Raw genomic sequence first — 16,690 nt, forward strand, 5'->3', positions numbered from 1 at the left:
TCTGCAGAGCTACTGCTGCTTTTGGGCAGGGCTGCCCGGGATGGCTCCGCGCCCTGTGCTGCTGCCTGGGCCCAGCCCTGTGCGGGTCCAGGCTCCTGCCGGCCGGGCAGCCCGTCACTGCTCTGTGCCTTCCAGGTCCTGGTGTACCTGGATGTGACAGAATGTGGTGAAAGCATCCTGCAGATCCTTTTGAGGCACCTGTGGAGTGAGTGCCCAGAGATGCGTTGCCAAGTGCTCAGAGGCCTCGTGGTGCTCAGCCAGGATCCCGTGATGGTGAGAAGGGGGCAGGGGCTGAAGTCCTGCTGGAATCCTGGGGCTGGGGAATGTGGTCGCTTGGGCTTGGCTGGGCTTAGGGAGCTGTGGCAGCTGCTCCCAGCTCTGCTGCCTCCCCGTTCAGCTGCCCAAGCCCTTTGGGACAGGCCTTTGGCCTCCGGGCCCCACGGCAGCACGTGGGGCTGCCCCGCCGGAGCGGGATTGGTGGTGCAGCCGTTCATGGCTTCACAGCACAGCACTGTGTTCCTCACAGGCCAAAAGAATGGGCAGCCTGACTGAAAGCCTTGAGGAGCTCCTGTGGGATTCAGACAGAGAGCTGGTCAGGATGACTGCCACTGTCCTCGAATTTCTGTCCTCGGAGAAAGACATCTGACACCAGCCCTGCAGCTGGCTGAGGCGCTCCAGCCACTCTTTGACAACGTAAGGCTCTGTGCCCCCGCAGCCACGGGTGGGATGGCCCTGGCTGGAGGGGTTTCTCAGGTCACCACAGATCTAGGCTCTGACCTTGGCTCTGTTCCTCCCTGTTCCAGCCCTCCGAGGTATGAAGAATGACAGCAGCCCCGCTATCTCAAGCCTGGCGTTTCAAACCTGCTCTGCGGAGCAGTTTCTGGCTGTGCTGCCAGAGCTCTGTGGAGAGTTGATGTGGGAAGCTGTGTGTGCTGGGGCCACGTGAACCTGCGAGGAAGACCCCTTCTCTGCAAGCACTTTCCTTTATCCCAGCATGGGAATATAAAATTCCTTTTGTCACATACAGAGCCTCAGGAGTGTTTTTTGGTGCCCAGTTTCCACAGGGCACTGGGAAAGAGGGGAAAAAGGGTCCCTGTGCTCAGCAACACTTGCCCAGGTGTGCAGCGAGAAGAGAAGGTGCCCTAAGTCCCCTTGGCCTTTGGTGGTTCTGCTGAAGCCTCAAAGTTTCCACGGAGCAGTTTGCTGAACGTGTTTTCCTATGTGAGAAGTAGATGGACCTTTTGGACTCTGCAAGACTGAAAGTGCATCACGCTACCTACAGCAGAGGTTGAAAGTGCCGTGTACCATGGTGGTGTGTGCAGTTCTCAGGCTGCAAGGAAAAGTAAGTCCCACTTGATTGTGGTGCAAATACAAGTTTGCAAATGGAAGGGAAGGTCGGTGAAATTCTTCTGTTCTGGCACATTTTCTTTGGCAGCAGGGGAGGACGTTTTCAACTTTGGATCTTCCCGTTTGGATAAGCCCGGTACGTTTACGTCTTTTTCAAGGACACGCCGACGTTCCCACTGTCGCTGTTCAACAGCTCCACGAGGTGGCGGTGTGTACATAACAAACAACCCAAAATGCAGCTCCGAAGGTGAAAACGTCCTGTCACAATTCTCAAACGAAACGTGGCAGGACAGAAAAGGTGCCAGGACAAAAAGCTCTGGAGCTTGGCTTTTCCATTCCCACTGGAGCAACAGCAGTTCACACGATAGCACTGTATACTAGGAAAAGCAAATAAATTCACCAAGACCAACCAACGTGTGGATTCAAAATTAATTTCCCTAACCAAGAGAGGAATTATGACCCCACGCCTCAAAAGAAATGTGATCCCCACCTCCGAAATAGAAAACATCAGCATCAAGTGCCAGTTGAATGTCTGGGTACCACCATCCAGGGAAAAGCACCCCCACTAGTGGTGGCACCAGATGCCCACCAGGGCCAGGCAGAGCAAGCCCAGGATTCCCAGGAGGGTGCAGAAGGGCAGGAAGGGCACATCTGGCATGGGCACACCACGGTGCTGTCACCTGGGGATGAGTGAGGTGTCTGCTCAGGCTCTGGCTGTGCCCAGACACCCCCTGGTTCTGGGGACTGTGAGGGGCTGAGAGACCTGTGGGGGCTGTGAGGTCTGTGGGATCTGTGAGGTCTATGGGTGCTATGAGGGCAGTAAGGGCTATGGGATCTGAGGTCTGTGAGGGTTATGGAGGCTCTGAGGGGTATGGGGTCTGTGAGGGGTATGGGGTCAGCGAGGTCAGTGAGGGTTAAAGGGTCTATGAGAACAGTGAGGGCAATGGGGTCTGAAAGGGCTTTGGAGTCTGAGGGGGCCTGTGAGGGCTGTGGAGGCTCTGAGGGCTATGGGGGCTGTGAGGACTCCATAATTTCCACATGGTTAGGGAATATGTTCTTACAGCTTCTACCCTATAACTGATACTCCACAAACTTTCTTTTCAAGACTTCCTTGATAGTAGTTTTCTAATTGCAACAGATGTCAGAGCATTGTTTCCATGATAATTAAAGCTGAGTGGCCATTTGCTGTAAGTGAGGTTGTTGGGGTCTGTAGTGGGTTGACCCTGGCTGGATGCCAGGTACCCACCAAAGCCACTCTCTCACTCCCCTCTACAACTGGACAGAGGAGAGAAAACATAATGAAGAGTTCATGAGTTGAGATAAGGACTGTGAGAGATCACTCACTGATTACCATCACAAGCAAAACAGACTTGAAGTGAGGATATTCATTAAATCTATTACTAACAAAATCAGAGCAGGATAATGAGAAGTAAGATATATCCTGAAAACACCTGCCCCCCCAGCAGTGCAGGGAGATGGGGAATGGGGGTTACAATCAGTTCATCACAAGTTGTTTCTGCCACCCAGAGAGAGGAGTCCTTCCCCTGCTCTCCGTGGAGTCCCTCCCCTGGGCAACAATTCTTCATGAGCTGCTGGAATCTGGGTCACTTATTCCATGGAGTTCAGTCCTTTAGGCACAGTCTGCTCCCTCGTGGGTCTTCCCTCACAGAGTCACTGGCCACAGAAACCCAATACAGGGTCATTCAAAATGAGCTTTGGCCATGCCATAACATAATTTAACTGTCCTATTAATAGATGAAACCCACAGCAATCCCTCATGAGTCACATACAGAAATAGCAGTGCCATTGTACACCCCTTCCCTGCCCTGCTTGTTCTTCTTCACCGTGATGGGGATGATGTCATTGTAAAACTGCCAAGAAACTAAAGGGAAAACGAATGCCATCCTAGCTCTGACAGATCTCATGACTGGGAGATGATTGCAGGAGGATGGGGGGAGAGCAGAGGCCGCCGTGAAATTCCTAAGGTCAGCAGCAACATGTTTGTTGGAGCTCCTGTTTTTGTTATGATCCTGTGAATAAGGGTCCTGTGACCTCCTGGCCTGTGGCTTGGAAATGGGCTGGAGGATGGGCTGCTGGTGGATGCTCCTGGTCTGACTCCACCTGGCTTTTGGAAACTCCCCTAGCTTGGCCAGGTGCTTGGGATGACCCTGTGTTGATGGGAGCCAAAACACCCATCAGTGTTCATGAAGTGAGGAGCAAAGCTGGAGCTGTTGCCATTGTAAATCAACCCACCACCCCAAGCATCATTGCAGCACCTTGTCTGGGCACATCTTCTCTCTGCAGCACTTAGGGCAGCTGTTTGGAAAGCTGGGTATTGTTATACATGGAGAAATTGTTGGGGTTTTGCCCCTTGGTTTGGAGGAGGAGGGACTTCTTTCTCAGGAAGAAAATGAGGACGGGAAAGTGAGAGTGTTGGCTGGTTTTGCTGGAGTGGCATTTGCTGTCTTCAGAAGCAACTGTATACTATCTTCATGCGTCGGTTTTGTTGAACTCTGATTATGGATTTCCTTCCAGTTATCAGCTAAAACATTGTAAAACGAATGGCTGGAGAAAGTCCAGGCCACATGTCCTATACATCAGTTCACAGTTGTCTCACAAACGATTACCAAGAACTGCAAAGATAGCAACTCATGTGACTATTATTTTTAAGAGAGTAGCCCTGCAGCTAGAAGGCAAGTTTCTCTTAAAGAAGATATCCCAGAAATCCATTATTTTATCGTCTGGCAATACTGAAAATCAGAAATGGAGCCTGAAATCCATCTATACCTGGTTTCCCAGGAGAGGCTTAGCTTATGGCATTTGCCTCTCCTGTTTTGCCACGAGGGTGCCCAGATCCCCAACTCAACTGGACTCAACACCCATCTGAGCCCCCAGCTATTAGGAAACACGTAACTTTGCCTCTACATCCCTGTTCCTGACTTCCACCCCATGCTTGTGTGGTCACTGCAGGTGCTGGCAGACTTAGGCACACATATAACATCGTCTGGCTCTACAAGATAGAATCATAAAGATCAAGTCCAAGCATTAAGCTAACACTGCCAGCTCCACCACTAAACTGTGCCCCCAGGTGCCACATCTACACCTTTTTTGAACACTTCCATGTGATAGTGTCTGCCTGAGTGGTTCTGGGTGTGGGTTTTCTCTCTTTCATGAGTTTGCAAGATTTGGGAGCCTTTATTCATGGCTGTATGATGGGGGAGGGAACTGTGGGCAGGTAGGTTTAATTGTCCTTCCCAAAGCAGAGAATCGCTATAAGCGATGGGGATTGCTGGATCTGAACTGCTACAAAACCCAATAAACTCCTTTGAAAGAGGAAAAAGAAAAGAGGAGGAAAAAAAAAAGAAAAAAGAAATCTCTTTGCTGTTACACACACCAGTGAGCTGATGGAGGAGAGTTTCCCTAAAGAGACTCAGTTCCCAGGCCAATGGAATACTTGGAAATTATTCTGTGGACCTGCACCAGGGACATTTCCCACACAGTGGTTTTCTGGTAAACCAGCATTTTTTAGGGGGTCTTGGCACTGCTGAGCACTTGCATTTTTCATATTTCCATTGCATAGCAGGCCAGATCTTTTTGATTTTATGCAACTTCATCCTTTTGGAGAAGAAAATATCCAGATCCGAGCAGTGTTTGAGTTCCTGGCATGATTGTACTGACTAGCCCGGGAACAGGGTCTCATTGTGATGTTAATTAGTATCTATTGACCCGCTCCATGTTTGGATGCAGTGGGGCGCGCAAGGGCTCTCAAACATAAGCTTACATAAGGAGCAGCCCAAGCGGTGTCTGGCTCCTGCCAATAAACTAATTGCTTTTGTCGGGACTGTATCTCAGCTGGAAGAGGAGCTACAATCAATTTCTGGCTTCGCGTGTCCCTGATATCCAGGCTCAAACACTGCATCTGTAATCATCACTTTTTTTGCACAAAATTCATCCAAGTTCGGATTCAAAATGCTCTGTTCATAGAGTTTAATCTTTTGTTTCAAATGAGTTACCAGGGTGGATAATTAATTCCATGTACCCCTGGCAAGCAGAGTGGGTGGCAGCAGGGATCTTAGTCCCACCAGGCAGAATAGTTTTCCTCTTCGGTCTTGCCCCCTTGGTCCCTCTTTACATTACTGTCAGGGAGAAAAAAAATGTGAATTGCATCAATATTTGCTGTGATGAAGATGAGAAATGCGTTTATTTTAATATCCAGGGTCCTGCTTAGACACAGAGAGCAAGAGAACAGCCCTGGTAGTCAGATTATTGCAATATGTATCTCTTTGGCTATGTGACGTGTTTAGCACTTTTCTTAAAATCCTGTCAAACCGTCTTTTCTTGCTCGCGGTGAACGAGGGGAGCGCTGTGTCCTAATTAAGCTGTTTGCCACAAGCAAAGCTCAGCTTCCCAAATTGCTGTCAGAGCAACGCCAGAAGCCAGGCTCTGGTGTGGGGGAAAGGCAGATGCACTTAAGTTTTCCTTCCTAGACTGTTGGTGGAGAGAAAATTGGTGTGGTGAAATCAGACACAGAAGAGCGAGCTGGGGAGCAGAGGGTCGTGGTGGGGCGAGATTCCCCGTGATGGAGCCAGTCCCCCCGGGTGTGCAGGCACAGCTCCTCCCGGGAATGCTCAGCTCCCTCCCAAACCCCGTGGCCTGCCTTCCCCGGGGAGGCGTTCGTTTGAAGGCTTCATTTCACTCACACACCCTGCATAAAGCAGGCAGAGAGTAAACATCTCGTGTAGCCCCAGCCAGGCGGACGAGGTCTGAGCCGTCTGCAGCTCTGGGCAGGACCCTGGGGGAAGGCAGAGCTGCCCGCCCGGGTGGCGAGGAGTCCCCGCAGCCGATAGGCACCGTGCCAGCCCTGCTCGCCGGCCGTCTCTGCGGGCAGGTTCGCCCGGCAGAGCGGCTGCTGCGCTGCCAGGAGCCGGCTGGCCTGCCCGCAGCTCTGCCTCTGCCCCTTTATACGGGGCAGCCACGGAGGTGGGGCTGAGCTCTTCCCGCTCCGTCAGCATCCCAGGGTGCGGGACAGCGAGCGCTCAGGGGAGCGAGTAACGGGATCGGCTTCGAGATGGGGAGGAAGCTGGACCTCTCCAAGCTAACCGACGAAGAAGCCAAACATGTTTGGGAAGTCGTTCAACGGGACTTTGATCTGCGGAAAAAAGAGGAGGAACGGCTGGAGTGAGTATCGGCTCTCCGCTCCGTGCGGTTCCAGCACGCCGCAGCTGCAGGTCGTAGGGATAAAGCAGCGTGCGGGTTGCAGGGATAAAGCAACGTGCCGAGGCTGTGGGCGAGGAGGAACAGCCGGGACCTGACTGTGCAAGTCAAACACGGCTGATAGATTACGTTATCAGCGGCAAGGTGACGCGTTCGGGTGGCAAAGGTGCAAACTGGCACCGTGCCCTCGGCGGCGATGCGGATCGGTGACACCGCGGCAGTTTATGGGGACAAATACCAGGAAATGCCTTTGTGGGGCTTGGGGTTGGCGGGGCTCTCGAGGCGAGACCTTATCTTGCAGCAGAGGATGGGATTTGGCTCCCCTGCTTTTGCTTCATGTGATAGGTCTCGTGCGTTTAGGGCAGGAGGGGTGTTCAGAGAGTCCTGGGTGACCACAGGCTCCTGAAGGATCCTGGAAAAATAACTGAGAGGAGTAGTAAACCTACTGTAGTAGCCTTAAATATGCTATACAGGGGGCTGTGCCGTCCTGGGAAAGTTTCAGGGGCCCACAGACTGGGAAAAGATTGAAAATCACAGGAACAGCAAATTCCAAGAACTTTTAAGTTCTTACAAACAGGGCATTTGACCAGAAGTGCTGTTTAAAAAATGTTCTGTCAGATGAGATTAAATTCTGAGCACGAGAAATTGTGGGGGTTTAGGTCTTGTTCATTAGCTATGTCAGGCATTGAATCTAATAATGTCTTAACACATTTCAAGAAGCTGCAGTGACCCTCTTCAGCGTCTGGCCAAGTTCTTGTTATTTTCCCAAGGGGCTAGTCCATGTTCCCAGGCTGGGTTCAGGCAGTGCTGCCCTCCCACTGAGCCCTTGGACGCTCCTAGCCCTGAACTTTGTGAGCCGGGGCTGATGCTGATACCATGACAATCCCTGGGGACCAGGAGCTCATTAGTTTCTCTGTCAGATCCAAAGGAAAAGGTGTGGAATCATCTTCATTTGGGATATCTGCATCCCCCAAAAGCTTGCTGTCCTGCGAGCCTCTCCATTTACACCATTAGCCACGAGAAGCTCTCAGTCATATATTTTTCAATGCCCTGATTACTTTTTTGCCTAAAACCCCCCGCCTGTGTGGGAGGCAGAGATAATTCGGTATCATCATCTACTGCCTTCCTCTGCTGGCAGCTCTGAAATGCAGGAAGCTGATTAGACAGGGATATTTAAAAAAATTATCATCCTGGAAAGCGTGAATGTCTCCCTTGTGATGGATCTGAGGTCTGCCTTGAGGGAGGAGGTGGGGACCCATATTGCTGTGCCCTGCAGCAAAGAATTGGGCGAGGTGAATTCCTTCCCTACTTGACCTTGGCGCCAGACTGGCTTATATGGGTCCTCTCTGATGCCCAGGAAGCTTCCAAATGGAGTGTCACGCTATGGGAGGTGTAAGATGGGGAAAGATCTCAGGTCTCAGAATACTTCTACTCAGCTCTCCTCCTAAGTGTAATTTCCTCTGTTTATTTTTATTTTCTTGTTTAATCCTACCCTGTGGAGGGCTGGTATTAACACTCTAAATTACAGAAATTTCTGTAATTTCTGAATAGTTTCTGCTATAGACCAGACGATCAGTCTGGGAAAGTCTGCCACATTTCTGCATGCTGGACGTGGAACTACAGGAGCATTTTCTGCCTGTAACAAGCTGGGACACGATGTGACACTCTGGGAGACCCTGCATCCATTCACCCTTCTCTCTGTGCTCTGACCAGCCCCATTTGCTCTTCTATTCATTTGCTTTTCTATTCACTGGACTTGTCTCAACCTGCAAGCCTTGAAGAAATATCTCCCCCTGCCCAACCCCCCCACCCCCCAACCCCCCCATCTTGGTCTTTTTATTTCCTTTCTGCTGCTTCTCTGTATTTTGTTTTTGGCAGAAGCCACTCACCAACAACGGACAAAGGCTTCTGCTGGCCAGAAACTGCACAGGCATGTGAGGGTAGTGCTTTGCCCAAAAAATTAAACAATGGCCATTTTGTGGAGGCTCTCCCTGATTCTTTACATAAACATCCCTGTTTTCGAGGGAGGGCTCCCTGCGTCTCTCCTGGAGCTCAGTGGGACCAACCCTGCTGCAGTTGGCATCCCATTGCTGTGGATTTATTTATTCTGCCGTGAGCAGAGCAGGGAAGGGGCTGGCTTGTGCTCCTGCCAGCAAGAGGAGACAAGAGGCATGCAGTTCCTGCAGCTTCTAAACTGGTTTGGCTGAGACTTGTCCTTCCTTTGGCAGGTCTGATGGGTGAGGGAGTAGAGGTGTAGGGATCCAACCGGTCTCTGGGAACCAGAAAAGGCAGTTCCAGTAAAAGACTGGATCCTGCTGGAAACAGCCTTAGCACGGGAGTGGAAAAGGAGCACTGAGTCCAACCCAAGGGGTTTCTATTTGCGGGTTTGGTTTTCGTAGCCACATATAACTTTACTGCTGGACATTTGCACTGGCTTGTTCGAAACACTGCAAGGATGGTGAATGCCTGGTTATAAAAAGCCACGTGCCCAGTTCAGTCTTTATACTGTTTTTTACATCTCCCCGATCCTTGGTTCATGCAAGCTGGTGTCACTGCTGTGTGACAGCACAGCCTAGTGTGCTGGCAGTAAGCTGGCCAGAAAAGTCTTCCTTGGGAAAAAAAAAAAGAACTGCTCCCTAACATGCAAACTGATTTGGTTAAACAGAGATTATCTGGATTGACATGCCTGTCATTCCCAGTGCCAGTCACACCACTGCTCCTGTGGCCAGCAAGGCTCCTCCTGTGGTCACCCCGGCGTCGGTCCAGCGGCCGGCACAGGGAGCATCACCAAAGCCTCGCGGTCCACACTGTGATCATAAAGCATCCTCCAGAGCTGATGGCTTGAGGTTTTTGGCCAAAGCTAACTTCTACTCTGGAAAATACAGCTTCCTGATCCTGCCTGGGCAGAAAACAACCTTCTAGGACCTTCCCTACAAGTCAAACATTTTCCTCTCAGCCATGGCCCCAAAGGCAAACATACCTGAGGTGATGCGTGGTACGAGGAGCAAACAGAAAGCCTTTGGGCAGCACACTGGGCCCCCAGCAGCTTGGCAGGCATTTCAGGCCTGGGCTGTTGCTGGGGGTTCAGCCTCGTACAGGCACTGTCTTGCAGGGGGACCTGCTTTAGCAGCCAGGTTCAGATAATGAAGGAAGCCTGCAGCGATAGATTGCCAGGAGAAGGTACTCTTGGAAAACGCTCATCTTGGACAGCCTTTCACAGGACTGTCACAAGCAACTCCTCCTGCTGCGTCCTCTGAACAGCCAGAACGTCATTGCACATCACTTAATAAAATTCTCTGCTGAATTTAGCACTGAAGAACTATATCAAAACCCCTTTTAATCCTTTTTAATCCCAGAATTCTTTTTTTTTTTTCTTAACTGAGAATTACAGAAAGATTTTAATTCTCTGCTGGACTCCAGGGCCAAAGATTTTATCAGGTTGGCATGCAGCCAGAGTGTTCAAGAAGAGCCACTCTCCTGAGATTTCTGGGATTTATGATCAACACCCTGTGAAACAAACAGGACAGGTTTTGGCACAACCAAATCTAATATTAAACTTAACAGTGGCAGATCCTAATATATCTGATGATACCTGCCCTGAACCTGGTGCCCACTTCTTTGTTCAGCTTATTTAACTCGTGATATTATTTATTAGATTTGCCCTACAGCTCTTTCCACAAGCTGCAGGACTCGGAATGTTCCCTGGAAAATCGTTTCTGAAATGAATGAGGCATAACAGGGTTTGCCATGTTAGACTTTGCAGTGAAATGATAATAAAAACAAACCCTGTGTTTTGGGGTGTTTTCTGCAGGGAGCTGAAATGCAAGATTGACCAGGAGAGCAGCAAGAGAGAGTTCTTGACAAATCAGTCCCACCTCAATGAAACTCACTGTGTCCACTGCCTCCAGCCCTTCAAGTTCCTGCTGAACAGCAAGAGGCAGTGCCTGGACTGCCACTTCTACACCTGCAAGAACTGCAGCCGCTACAACAAGAAGGAACAAGGCTGGGTCTGTGATCCCTGCCGCCTCTCCAGGTCCTGCTCCTCATGAAATCATGGAATGGTTTGGGTTGGAACGGGCTATAAAGACCAACTAGTTCTGCGCCCCTGCCATGGGCAGGGACACCTTCCACTAGACCAGGTTGCTCCAAGCCTCATCCAATCTGGCCTTGGACACTTCCAGGGATGGGGCAGCCACAGCTTCTCTGAGCAACCTGTGCCAGGGCCTCACCACCCTCACACGAGAGTTTCTTCCCATTGTCCCACCTAACCCTGCCCTCTGGCAGTGGGAAGCCATTCCCTCTTGTCCTGTCACTACAGGCCCTTGTCCAAAGTCCCTCTTCAGCTCTCTTGGGAGCTCCTTTAGGTACTGGAAGGTGCTCTAAGGTCTCTCCAATGCCTTCTCTCCTCCAGGCTGAACAACCCCAACTCTCTCAGCCTGTCTCCATAGAAGAGATGTTCCAGCCTGTGTTTGTGCTTGGGATTGCCACCACCCAGGTGCAGGACCTTGCACTTGGCCTTGTTGATCTTGCTGAGGTTCACATCAGCCCGTCCAGGTCTCTCTGGATGGCATCCCTTCCCCCCTGCACCACACAGCTTGGTGTCATCAGCAAACTGAGGGTACACTCAATCCCACTGTCCATGTCACTGATATACATGTTAAACAGTGCCAGTCCCAATATCAACCCCTGAGGAATGCCACTTGTCACTGGCCTGCTGTGATGGAGGCCGTGAGGGACAAGGTGAGCCTCAGGGATGGAACTCAACAAGAGTTGCCCAAATTCAGCATCCTTTTATGCTGGTTAGAAAACACGCTGTGTTTTTGCTAAGAGGTGGTTTCTGGGTGAGAGTCTGCTCACTGTGGGCGTGGCTGGACTGGCTCATGTGTGTGCATCCTCTCTTTGGGCAGGATCGTGAAGGTCGGGTCCCTGGAGTGGTACTACGAACACGTGCGATCCCGTTTCAAGAGGTTTGGAAGTGCCAAAGTGCTGCAGTCCCTCTATGGCAGGCTGCAGCCAGGGCAGGGGGTCAACTCTGCATTTCTAGGTGAGGAGAGGCACTGGGGTTTCCCCTGCCCTGCTGCGCGTGGGGCGTCTGCGCGGCACCGCGATGGGATGCACCGAGGGAGGAGCATCAGTGGTGGTGCTGCTTCGAGTGCCACGTTCAAAACATCCTGGGGAGGAAGCAGAGGTTCAGACTTGTGCATTCACACGCAGAGCAGATGTTGTTCAGTGTTTTTACCACAGACTTGAGAATATAGGATTGTTAAGGTTGGAAAAGACCTCTAGATCGTCCAGTTCAACCATTATCCCAGCACTGACAAGCCCTCCACTAAACCATGTCCCCAGATGCCATATGTATATGTTTTTTTAACACTTCCAAAGATGGTGATTCCACCGCTTCCCTGAACAGCCTGTTCCCATGTTTGACTACCCTTTCAATAAAAAAAAAGTTCCTAATATCTCACATTTATTTTTAAAAGCTCCATGTCCTGCAGTTTGCAGCTCTTGTTTTTCTTTGTTTTTGCTCTTTTCGTCACAGAGTTTGTGAAATTAACACTAGTTTAACTGCAGGATAAAGCCAGCAGCCATTTATTTTCCCTATGATCTAATGATTTTTACAATCTGATGATCCCCTGGCAGAGACAAAACTTAGCAAAACGAATGAGTTACCTGTCATCAGTATTTCTGATAATGGTCCAACAGTGAATAAATGTATGATGATGTTAATACAGAACTATTTACTGACCAGCTGCTAGTTGCCATGCATACAGCTCCTACACTCCTTTGCCTATTGCCTTTGTAAGCCAGTGTGGATTTTATTCCCGTCTTGAGGAGCCACAGAAAAGCTTGCACAAATACCATTGGCATGACTTGATTCAACTGGTCCAATCACTCTTTTATCCAGACCACTCTTGGCAGAAATAGCAGAAAAAGCATGGAGGGTTGTGGCAGGGAATATAAAATTAACGGACTGAGAGACAGTTCATGCAGCATTTGATCAAAAAATGCATCGGACCACACAAAAAGGACAATCCGAGAGAAAACCAGACCAAGCATGAGAGTAAGTGTTTTAGGCCACTTTAAATTGAGATTCTGATGCCTTTTTAAAAAAGAAATGATTTTGTTGGTTATTACTTCATTAATACCAGAGAACTGGAAGTGAGGCAATCAGCTCTTTGACTTTTAAAAGTCAAGCTCTTTCTCCAAGTGCCTGTTTTGTTCTCTCTGAATCATCTTTTTCATGATTGTTTCTTATGATGGCTAGAGAATGAGAAGTCCAGTTATCCATGGCTCTGAGGCTTGTTGTCTACCTGAGAAAATATGATTATTTATTTTTATTTTATCTTTTCATTTAGGTCTTCATGACAGAGTTTACAGCCTGCCAGACATTAACAGTAAGTAAAAAAGAGAATTGCAGCATGGGGCTGGCAGTTCAAGCAAGGTTTCCAATGTCTTTTTCTCTTCACACCCCCTGGCTATGGGCACTCTGGAGAGATTTGGTGTGGCCAGACCGGGGAGAACATTCTTCCACTGCAGTGGAGGTGGACTGAAGTGGTCAACTCTTGCACTGTGGTGCATCTGGGATGTCCAAGGGTAGACTTGGATACAAGAGGACTTTTGGTTACATGCCAAACTCAAAGTTTGCAAACACTCACCATCTCAATGTACATCTATGTCATACACTTAAAGCTGCCCACATTCTTAAGGAACCCATGGAATTTGGGATTTCATGTTGTGTTTCTTAGGAGCCCTTGCAGGAAAGATTCACTATACCTTGCCATTTGATGTAGGAAACAGCTTTTTGCCTACCTTGACTTTGGACTTGGTCTGGCATTTGGGCTGTTCCCAATGTACTGCTGGGCTTGGCAGTGACCTGGGTGTGGAGACGGGCATCCAGAAAGCAATGGGGTCACTGATAAATAGTGGAGCTGGCTGATGGGAATCAGAAATAGCAGAAGCACAGACATGTTGGGCTGAGCCTTCGAACACTGGAGTCACCATGGTGGACCTCGGGGTGGTCCCTGTGCTGCAGGTGCCCTTCATCTTCCTAAAGGAACACCTTCACTTCCACATCTGTGATGGTGCACATCTGGAAGGGGAAGCAACGAAAGGCCAGCCAAGCCTTTGCAAGACCAAGTGCTAAGAGCGGTTGTCTGCAGAAAAAAATGTGGGGAGGTATTTCTAACCTGGACCTTTTCAGCCCATACAACAAGCATGGCCTCACCTGCAGGTACGTTCATTGGTGTGACCACCGTGGTGGGGACTTACCTACTGCTGTTCTCTCCCCTCCAGGTGAGTGCCAGCTGCTCACCAGCTGTGATGCTGGGGACGACAGTGATGATGAAGACAATGTCCTTCGTGGAGCTGAGGCAGAGCGCTACAGCAGAGTAAGTGTTTTGTTCTGGAGCTCTACTGCCTCACTTTGTGTCCTTGGCCTGCCTTTAGTGGTGGTGGCAGTGGTGGTGGTTTTCTGTGCCACTTTCAAAACTGGACTTTTATCTCTGTTTTCCTTCTCCGAGACAAGATTTTTTCCCAGTTTGTGTAAAAGCAACCATGTCAGTAACATCACAAATACTTGTGCTCTGGAAAAAAAAAGACCCACTCCTAACACTAAGGATGTCCACAATTAGTATAAAAGTCCCAGCTCCTCCATAATGAGAACCACCTGGTTTTTTTTTTACTGATGACCTCCTAAATATCCAGAGAAATCTGCCTGCAGCATCCTTTCTCTGAAGATAGGGGGATGCTTCAGGACTGAAAAGCATCACCTGGCTCTCCCTCTCAGCTGTAACCTGGCTGAGCTTTCCCATAGTGCCTTTATAAACCAGGACAGAGCTTCTTACTGTCTGCTTATGGCAACAGTCCTGAGCCAGAGGCTGTGGAGATTGGGAACCCACTTTTCCTTGCCTTCAACGTAAGCATATGCTGTACCTGGCTCCCTTCAAGCAGGACAGTGTCAGACTCAAATTCTCGCTGCAAAATCAGAGCAAACTCAGGCAAACTAAGGAGAAAAGGGCCCTCCCTCCCCCTTTCCTCAAGGTCAACTGTGTTTTATGCTGAATTTTCATTTCTTGCACTTTCTACGCTAAGATGTGCAAGACAAAGCGCCTGCTGTCTGTCCATCCCTTTGATTTTGAACTGGACTCGGATTACTCTGCTCAGTCTCGCCGTCAGTCTGCGCAGCTCTCTCCAGCAGCCAGCAGCCCGGATGCTTTCCAGGTACTGGGAGTGTGCTGAGGGTTTTCTTCCTTTCTTCCTCCTACTCCTTGCTACCTCTGCTACCCCCCTCCTCCAGCTCTCAAAATCTCCTTCAGCTGGTGTTGGGAGGCAATGGTGCCAATCTTTGCTCCCCATATCCCGCTTCCTATCTCTTCTGCCTTTGGAGTCCTTTGCCTCAGGCTAAGTCAGGAGTAGGGCATCTGATCCAAGCGAGGATGAGATGAGACAGCAAGAGGTTCTCAGGCCTTTTCCCTGCAGATTTCCTTTCTCGCTGCAGACAATAGTTTTCTTGTGTTGTCCCAAGGCTATGAGACACCTTAGTTTCCAGCAAGCCCTTGAAGATTCAGTGCTCAAGGGATTAAATGAAATCAGACTCTTCTCCCATGTTCCCACCCAGTTTGGGGCTGGTTTTGCCATGTTGTGGCACTGGGGACATAGTTGGCCAGCAGCTTCTTGAGGCACACAACCTTTGTGAGGTTGAGGTGGATCCCACAGAGTCAGCGTGAGGGCAGGGACAGCACCTGCAGAGTGAGGGCCAGCCAGAGGGAAAAGCATGGGGAGAACAAAAACTGGAGGAGTCTAGATGTGCCTTAGTATCCGGAGCTCCTGACCAGGAACAAGACTCACAGACAGCTCCAGACCAAGGAACTGCAGTGAGCTGCACCCCGTGATCCCACCGAGGGCTGGGGCTCAGCCATCCCTACCTTCCAGGTCTGGGCAGAAACACAGATGGGGCATCACTGGATGTGGCAAAAGGTCTTCCAGCCTGAGAGGCTTCCAGTCAAGGTTTTTGGGCTGCTCCTGTTTGCCTTTCTTGTTGAAATTGCACTTCTAAAACACTAAACAGCTGCTGCTTCTAATGATGCTGTGATACTTGAAACTTCCCTCATGGGTAGAAGTGGGATTTGCTGACATCTGTAACAAAGGCTTAGAAAAAATAAATCTGCACGATTCCACATAAATTGATTAGAATTTGGCAAAAATAAGTAGATTCCTCCTTTCTTTATCTGAAACCATCTTTATGCAGCAGAATTCAATGTGAGGGCTGGCCTCTGTTGAGATCATCCAAATGAGATTCACTGATTGCAGATCATTTGAGGTGGTAGTTCTTTGAATAAGAGAAAGGGGGTGGTGTTTTAAAAGATCAGAGTGCTTTGCAGCCTGGCTGAAGGGACTCTGTGCTTGTAAAAATTAACAGTGCTTGCAAAAATTACCAGTGCCCCCTGGCCGTGATGGGAAGTATTGCTCAGGGTTCAGCAGCCAAGCAAAATCTTTAAATTGGATTGTTAGGAATTTTGATATTTTATATAAATATAATTGGCATTATAAAAGGTCAATCCATGGCCTTTGACCAAAAGGTCAATGAAGGATAAAGAGAGGAGATGTTACTGAAGGTCAGGAGAGACAAGGAGTCATAGAATGATAGAACAGTTTGTATTTGAAGGACCTTAAAGCTCTTCTCATTCCACCCCCCTGCCATGGGCAGGGACACCTTCCACTAGACCAGGTTGCTCCAAGCCCCGTCCAACCTGGCCTTGGACACTTTCAGGGATGGGGCAGCCACAGCTTCTCTGAGCAACCTGTGCCAGGGCCTCACCACCCTCACAGGAAAGAGTTTCTTCCCATTGTCCCACCTAACCCTGCCCTCTGGCAGTGGGAATCCATTCCCTCTTGTCCTGTCACTCCAGGCCCTTGTCCAAAGTCCCTCTCCAGCTCTGCTGGAGCCCCTTTAGACAATGGAAGGTGCTCTAAGGTATCCCTGGAGCCTTTTCTTCTCCTGGCTGAACACTCCCAGCTCTCCCAGCCTGTCTCCAGAGCAGAGGGGCTCCAGCCCTTGGAGCATCTCTGTGGCCTCCTCTGGGCTCACTCCAGCAGCTCCATGTCCTTCTGGTGTTGGGGGCCCCAGAGC

The 16,690-nt window shown here is 49.8% G+C and overlaps 2 protein-coding genes across 11 annotated transcripts in view; both read left to right on the plus strand.

Moving 5' to 3' along the window:
* Positions 1 to 1,756, plus strand: part of LOC113996478 — a 31,028-nt gene extending 29,272 nt beyond the window's left edge. For 2 of the 4 annotated variants that reach the window (XR_005562618.1, XR_005562619.1), the window contains exons 25-27: positions 136 to 273; positions 527 to 693; positions 804 to 1,756. The gene's annotated coding sequence lies outside the window, so the exon portion shown is untranslated. The remainder of the gene's footprint in view (positions 1 to 135; positions 274 to 526; positions 694 to 803) is intronic. The other 2 variants (XR_005562620.1, XR_005562621.1) reach the window with 2 other exon arrangements.
* A 4,325-nt stretch (positions 1,757 to 6,081) lies between these two features.
* The window catches only part of MLPH (melanophilin), a 28,306-nt gene continuing 17,697 nt past the window's right edge, over positions 6,082 to 16,690 (plus strand). For 2 of the 7 annotated variants that reach the window (XM_027737546.2, XM_027737549.2), the window contains exons 1-6: positions 6,086 to 6,525; positions 10,373 to 10,594; positions 11,469 to 11,605; positions 12,918 to 12,956; positions 13,855 to 13,949; positions 14,653 to 14,781. In XM_027737546.2, the coding sequence (XP_027593347.1) occupies positions 6,416 to 6,525; positions 10,373 to 10,594; positions 11,469 to 11,605; positions 12,918 to 12,956; positions 13,855 to 13,949; positions 14,653 to 14,781 (732 nt within the window). In that variant the 5' untranslated portion in view covers positions 6,086 to 6,415. Of the gene's footprint in view, positions 6,526 to 10,372; positions 10,595 to 11,468; positions 11,606 to 12,917; positions 12,957 to 13,854; positions 13,950 to 14,652; positions 14,782 to 16,690 lie in introns of all 7 variants that reach the window. The other 5 variants (XM_027737551.2, XM_027737552.2, XM_027737548.2 and 2 more) reach the window with 4 other exon arrangements.

This window comes from Pipra filicauda, unplaced genomic scaffold, assembly GCF_003945595.2.
Source record: "Pipra filicauda isolate LSUMZ 115617 unplaced genomic scaffold, ASM394559v2 scaffold149_size4050908_pilon, whole genome shotgun sequence".
In the NCBI taxonomy this organism is placed as follows: Eukaryota; Metazoa; Chordata; class Aves; order Passeriformes; family Pipridae; genus Pipra; species Pipra filicauda.